Genomic DNA, 6,614 nt, shown 5'->3' on the forward strand with positions numbered 1-6,614 from the left:
CCACATCACACCCGGGGCTCCCGGCCAGGCCCGGCGGCTCCAGAGGAGGCCGTGAAGGGGGCAAAGCTCCCTGCCCTGCACCTGGGTTTTCTGAGGGCTGTAAAGTGCAGTGGCAAGCTAGAGATGCCTCCCTGGGGCTGGGAGAAGGGAGAGCAGCCCTCGCCCCCCACATCACCCCATGGCTGCCCTGCTCCAGAGCAGCGTTAGGGGTGACACTCCCTCTCTCCCCATACCCCACAGGGTGGCTGAAAAGGAGCCTATCAACAAAATGTCTCTCCACAATCTGGCCACGGTCTTTGGGCCAACACTGCTGAGACCCTCAGAGGGGGAGAGCAAGGCACACCTCACCTTGGCCTCCGACATCTGGTCCCACGATGTGATGGCCCAGGTAAGAGCAGTGCTGGCAGTGCTGGGTGGGGAATGGAGGGGTTCACCTGCCTGTCTAGGTAGATTTGTCACTCTTTGCTGCACAGGGACAAGCTGGGAGGCGGCAGCTCTTCCCTTTTCTGGAGTAACACCCCACATTTGGCTTCTGCAGGTCCAGGTCCTTCTCTACTACCTGCAGCATCCTCCCATCTCCTTCACTGAGCTGAAGCGCAACACACTTTACTTCTCCACGGACGTGTAGCCTGCAGGGACAAGGCACCAGCTGCAAACACTCCCAGCTCCCTGCTGGGGGACACGGACTGGACCACAGCTCCCAGGGAGCCCAGCCCGGACCCAGGACGGTGCCTCCTGCAGCTCCTGTACAATCGCGTTCCAGGGGCCCGGTCCCGCCGTGCCTCTCTGTAAAGTAGTCGTGTCTTATGTCCCTCCTTGTGTTCAAGAATTGTTTTTATGTATATTTGCTCAACGGAAGAGGTAGTGACTGACAAGGGCTGTGGACACAGGCTTCCCCCTTGGCTAGTTTTCTCCTGGACTCCTTTCCACCCGCTCACTCCTACCAGGCACCCCTGACGCCTGCAGTGCCCCACGAGTGCCTGTTTTGCTGCCCAGCTCCCTTTGCCCCACGCCTGCATGTGCAGCACTGGCTCACCCAGGGCCTGGGAGCTCACGGGCCTCCCTCCCCAGTGATGGTGCCGACCAGCTCTGCTTTGACTTGCTGCCTGCGCAATCGTTGGACCCCGTGCCTGGATCCCGCTCTGGCCCGAGCAAACCTGCGACCACGAGAGCAGAGGGGCAGGTGCTGCTTCCTCCTCGCCTCAGCTCTTCTGGGTGTTTTCAGGCCAGTCCCCTCTACGGCCCTAATCCCGTGCTTTGCCTGTGTGTGTGCAGCATGGCGGTTACTTCCCTCGCTGGATCTCGCCTCATTTTGGGATAACCCCTCACACAAGGCTGGAGCGAGAGGTGCTGTGCTGGTCTCAACCCACGGCAGGCTGGAGGGATGGCCAGCCAGGCAGGTCTGCTTCCTGTGCCACGGGCTGACCCCATGTCTGTGCTCTGGTATCGATGGTGTCCCATCGGGGCACGTGGATCCCAAATTTCCCCAATGTGGAAATTTGGCAGGGCACAGGGTCCCCGCTGTACACCTGTGAGGCACTCATGCCCCTGCCAGCCCAGCACTGCCATGAGCATTGAATGCACCCTGTGGCAGAGCCTGCCAGGGCAGCAGCATTCCTGCTGTGGCCACAGGAATGAGGAGGTTTTTGTTTCCCTCCTTGGCCTTCCCCACTGCACCGGGCACATGGCAGCACATGGTCCTGCCTTGGAGGTAGCCACGCTGCCAGAGGCAAGTGCTCTGGAGCAACTGGATGGCCACCCAGCCTGGAAAGCAGCACAGAGGGACAGGAGGAGGAAAGCCTTCATGGCCTTCCCATCCAAAGGCAGAAGTGCTTCCTCTGCTGCTGGATTAGCCGTGCCTGGCCAGCTCAGGTCTGTCTCAGTGGCTCCAGTTCTTGTCCCCTCCCAGGCTGATGACTGGAGTTGTCAGGCCATGTCCCAAGGCAGGACAGCCACGTGCCTGCACTCGCTGCCAGGCTGTGCTCTGGCCGCCCAGTGCCTGGCTCCTGAGATGTCCCCAACCCTCCCACCCTCCCAGGTAGGTGTTGGTACCTGATGGGACACGAAACCTTTCGCTCTGTGAGCTGAGTCCGTGTTCTTGTGGGAAAAGCCCCCCCCACCTGCCCAACTGCGTTGGCCCTGTGCTCTCCTGTGCCAAATGGAGATGGATGAGAAGTGACCAAGCGTATCCCCGACAGCGGCGTTGCCTTTCCCCTCCCCACTAACGGACTGTTCCAGGTAGAGCCCGGCCCCCTGCCCCCAATGCACCAGGTATGTCCTCAGCCCACCCCCCTGGGGAAGGCAGCACCTGCCAGCCCTGCACCAGCAAAGCAACTAAGGAGGGGAGGTCTCTCAGTCCCCCTCCAAAGGGCTCACACTCCAGACCCTGCTCCTCTTGACTACCAGCTAAACAGAAGGGAAACAGCATTGCAGAAAATAACCAGGCGTCTGTCTTGGCCCTGGAACCCAGCAAGGAGGCCGAGCTTTAGATCTGACTGCACAACGGACCCCTGTGTGTGTCTGATTTGTTACATGTGTCCAAGTCTCTGTCCACGACACCGTCATTCCAGATGGAGACTCTGTACAGCCAAATCTCCCCCCGTGTGACAGTGGCTGGAGGCCTGGTCCCCAGGACTGGCTTTTGCTTGTTCCTACAGGAAGGAAAAAGAGGGGGGGGTGGACTCTTGCAGCTACAGGTAGAATAGAACTGTTAATTAATATTTGACTTTCAAAAGTTGTTAAGGATATATTTTTGTTTGTGTTCTGTTTCAATTTCTGTAGATTATAAACTTTAAATGGCTGTAAAACCATGTGAGGAGAAAAAAAAATGTTAATAAAAATGCAAAGCCCTGATATTTGCACAAAAGAAGCCCTGTGGTGTTGCTGTTTGCACTAACTGATCACCTTGGCATCACAGCTTCTACTCTTTCTGTCATGGAATTCTTGCTAGTTGCACTTCAAGCCAGTGGTATAAGCACAGGCAGTGTGCCAGGCAATATTTGAAGAGATTTCCTATGGTTTGGGCTACATCCTTGCATTTTGGAGGAAAACAACCTGGACTGTCTGGAGCCAGCCTGTTTAATCAGTCTAGAATTACTCAAGCTTAAAATTCAGCTGACTTGCACAGCTTCTGGCCTGAGGATACTAAACAGGCACAGCAAGGGACATCAGGAGATCTGGAAACCTCATCTGATAGATCACATGGTGCTGTGTGGGAATGGGAGACAGTGTGCCTCCAAACTGACCACTGCATCAGCCAAACCACCCTGCTAGGATTGCTCCTCCAGGTAAGCACATGCTGTCACTGTTCTGGGATGTCAAACTGTGGTTGCAAAGGAGGGGAAGTGGGTGGGAGAACCCCTGTTAGGTGTGTGCACTGCATCTGAAGTCCCACCGCCTCAAAAGGATGGTGTGACAGGAAGCAGACTGTGTGCTGAGTGAATGCCCAGTTATCTGTCAAACAGTGGTTTAGTCTCACAGCTCTGCTTTCTAGTCTCACTATCAAACTGCTGGAACTAATGGGGCGAGCCTGGGGCAGTTAAAGCAGTAGCAAAATTCTTTGTACTCCCACAGCGAGGTTAAATCAGGCTAGCCAAGTGGCTACAGAGAATTATACTTCAGCAATAACCTCTTTTCTTTCCCCTTAAACTGTTCTGTTCATCTGCCAGTAACCACATGGCTCTAAGGCTAAGGATTCCTTTCTGCTTTTCCCTTTAAGACATGGTAAAGAAATCTGGCGCTCATCTCTGTACTTATGAAATAAGACAAGTTGTACAGATGGTGGTTTGTCTTCAAATGGTATTTTAAGAAAAGCCTGGAACAAACTTATTTCTCCACAGGATCTTACCTCTCCCCAACAGAGTAGCAAGCTGCAAACTGGTAACTGTTAAATGCTTGCAGCACGTTCAGACACGCGGTAACCTAAATCGGAGCATTTCTGTTCGGAGATTGTCCTCCTGCCTCTTTTGATGCCAGCAACAGACTTAATCAAAATCAGATTGAAAAAGCTCAGAGTCCAGGCGTGTTTCCTGGAAACTGACAGTCAGCTGATCCATCCTGGAGATGCTGCTCTGTCCCTGGCTCCATCCTCGTGTACTCCCGCAAGTCTGCCCGGAGCAGCTCGCCCGGGCTGGGAGCCAGAGCGTTGTTAGTCATTCAGAAAAGCGGCCAACGCCGTCCCGCTCGCGCTCATCAGGACTCCAGAGGCAGTGGAAAGGTAAGCCTGGTGGTTGTGCTGTGGTGCAGGCTCTCAGCAGCAGCACTGGAGCTAAAGGGAAGGCTGCTCCGAGGGATCCGGCTGTTACCGCAGGTAGTAATCGACGGCAGCGGAGAAGGCGGCGAATCCCCCGCAGCCGATCACCCCGGCCTTCAACCCGGCTGCACGGCAAGGAGGGGGGGAAATGAGGCAAAATGAGAAAAATACTTCTCTTCCCAGTAACTCGCTTACGCTGTGCTGGCTCAAAGGGGTCACACCTGCAGGAACGTGGCAGTGCAACTCCAGGGAACGCCGGCACTGCCACTGCCCAAGGTGAGGGGGAGCCTGATGTACAACCCCCGCAGTGGCACCAGCAGGACACCCTGGCTGGGTCCTGTGTTGCTCAGTCTCCACAAAGGGACAGAAGAGAACACGCCACTGGCCACTACTGATTTTGGTGTGCTCTGATCTGAGCACTGCAAGTGGCTTTGTGGGACTAGGGAGGGACAGGAAGAGCAGTTACGGCTCTGAAAGCTCTAAGAGGATTAGGTCGAGGACAGACACAATTTAACAAGCTCAATTAGAAGCATTTTCAAGAGAGCTTTCTTCTCTTTTATGCTCTATGGACAGGCTTTTTACTTTAGGAGAGCTGTGAGAAGTTTGATATTTCTGATGAGCAGACCAGGTCTCTTCCTACTTGGTTTTTTTTCCAGATGTTATTACCACTCAAGGCTTCCCAAAGTCCCCACTACTGCTGCCAGACTAAAACCCCAGTGCTCCTACTCCATGCATATGTTTGATACGTAAGAAAGGAGGAGAGCAAATTAAGTGTTACTGCCAGTGAAATAGCAGATATAAATAAAGCTCTGTTCACACAAGAGCTGTAGCTTCGGAGTTGTATATTTTTGGCTTCCTCCTCACTACACCACAGAATAATGTTAGGTAGCATCTCCTCATTCTTCTTCTTGTAAATTTTGTTGATTTTCCACCAATCTCACTGCCTGTATGACCAAGCTTTCTCTACCCACACTTATCTTTGGAGCTGACAGAAGATGAGGGCGCAGCCCTGTCAGAACGGAGCACATCCTCATTTGGGCTTCACTACAGTCCCCATGCAGAGAGGTCTGCAGTGTGTGTTCCACACAGAACACTGTGTGCTCTATAACCAAATTCGAGTCTTATCACAGAAACAGTTCCCAGCAGGCACCACCAACCTCTGAAGCCGATGGCTCCCCCCGTGATGCAGCCACTGATAACACTGTTCTTCCAGTCTGACTTCCCACGATACTGTGGAATTAAAACTCAGAGTCAACAAGTAAATACGGAATAAACACTCACTATCTGCACTGACAGCAAGGAAGATTAAATGACCTTCCAGCCCCTTCTCAGCTGAGGATGTTTTTCCATCTGTTCTCAGCAGATGGCCCTGCACTCCCAAACTTGCAGGGCCAGGAGAGGAGGAAGGAACAGGTCTCTGGGAGAGGTAAGACAAATCCATATGGTGCAATGCAGTGCTACAGGAAGGATCCTCAGGTGAGCTGCTACATCCCCAGAACATAGCACTGAACATGAACACTTGCTTAGAGGGTTTAAAAGTGCTGTGACTACCTGAGTGCAGCCCTGAGCCCAGCCAAGCTGCTGGTTCTTGGCACAGGTGAGAGCCACAGCACCTGCTGACAAAGATGCACTGTTTCCATAGCCAGGACATGCTGGATTTTCATCAGTGTAGAGAACAATTTGTTCTGCTCCACTGTGCAAGCAGATACACTTTTCTTTAGATGAGTTAAGAAATAGCTGTGTCTTTCAATTAAAAGACAGGAGTCAAATTCATAACAGGGTAATTTTCCTATTTAAGAAACTGGATTATTGCTGAGCTGCACAAGTTCATTTCTTGCTGTAGGGGCCAGATGAAAACAGACTAACTGTTACTTAAGAACTCTAATCAAAGGATCCCATTCTACATATGGAATTTTTAGGCCCTCAAATTACCATGCTGCAACTCACTGTTTGAGTTTTAAAGTAAAAACTACTTGTAGCCAGGGTTTAAAAAAGCAACGCCTACACTTGCCAATACATTCAGGACTTAAACTGAAAAGGACTTTTCAAAGGGGATATACATACTTATGTGCATCTAGTACAAGTTTACTAAGTAAGTATACAATAAAACATTTCTCAGTGTTGAAGAGGTTATTACTCACAGATTCCACCACGCACTCCGTGCAGGAGAACATGGCACCCACGATGGCAAAGTTCTTGGCGTAGGAGATGCCCCTCTGCCCCATGTCCTTGAGCACCTCCTTGGCCGTGGGTGTGCGATAGGGATCCTTGGGATCAAACCCCACGTTGGTGTCGATCCCAGCCGTGAAGATCCCGAACGCACCTCCCAGGACAAACCCTGTCAAAGGCAAACAGTGTAACG

General features: G+C 52.4%; 2 protein-coding genes across 3 annotated transcripts in view; one reads left to right on the forward strand and one right to left on the reverse strand.

Annotated features, from left to right (window-relative positions):
- The window catches only part of ABR (ABR activator of RhoGEF and GTPase), a 30,638-nt gene extending 29,827 nt beyond the window's left edge, over positions 1–811 (forward strand). For both annotated transcript variants that reach the window (XM_018076748.3, XM_008930461.4), the window contains 2 exons: positions 241–388; positions 539–811. In XM_018076748.3, coding sequence (XP_017932237.1) covers positions 241–388; positions 539–628 — 238 coding nt within the window. In that variant the 3' untranslated portion in view covers positions 629–811. The remainder of the gene's footprint in view (positions 1–240; positions 389–538) is intronic.
- A 2,641-nt stretch (positions 812–3,452) lies between these two features.
- TIMM22 (translocase of inner mitochondrial membrane 22) lies at positions 3,453–6,597 on the reverse strand. Its single transcript, XM_018076568.2, has 3 exons — positions 6,394–6,597; positions 5,410–5,482; positions 3,453–4,377 (listed from the first exon to the last, which is right to left on the reverse strand). Exons 1-3 carry the CDS (start codon positions 6,475–6,477, stop codon positions 4,301–4,303), a joined length of 234 nt encoding a protein of 77 aa, XP_017932057.2. The 5' UTR covers positions 6,478–6,597; the 3' UTR covers positions 3,453–4,300.
- Between the last annotated feature and the right edge of the window lie 17 nt (positions 6,598–6,614).

Source organism: Manacus vitellinus, unplaced genomic scaffold (assembly GCF_001715985.3).
Source record: "Manacus vitellinus isolate BGI_N305 unplaced genomic scaffold, ASM171598v3 scaffold_32_pilon, whole genome shotgun sequence".
NCBI lineage: Eukaryota > Metazoa > Chordata > Aves > Passeriformes > Pipridae > Manacus > Manacus vitellinus.

Coding starts and splice junctions, on each gene's coding strand:
- TIMM22 (XM_018076568.2), bottom strand. CDS start 6,477: ATGGGGCAGAGGGGCATCTCCTACGCCAAGAACTTTGCCATCGTGGGT. Junction 5,483..6,393: donor CGGAGTGCGTGGTGGAATCT/GTGAGTAATAAC, acceptor TTAATTCCACAG/TATCGTGGGAAGTCAGACTG. Junction 4,378..5,409: donor GGGAGCCATCGGCTTCAGAG/GTTGGTGGTGCC, acceptor CTTGCCGTGCAG/CCGGGTTGAAGGCCGGGGTG.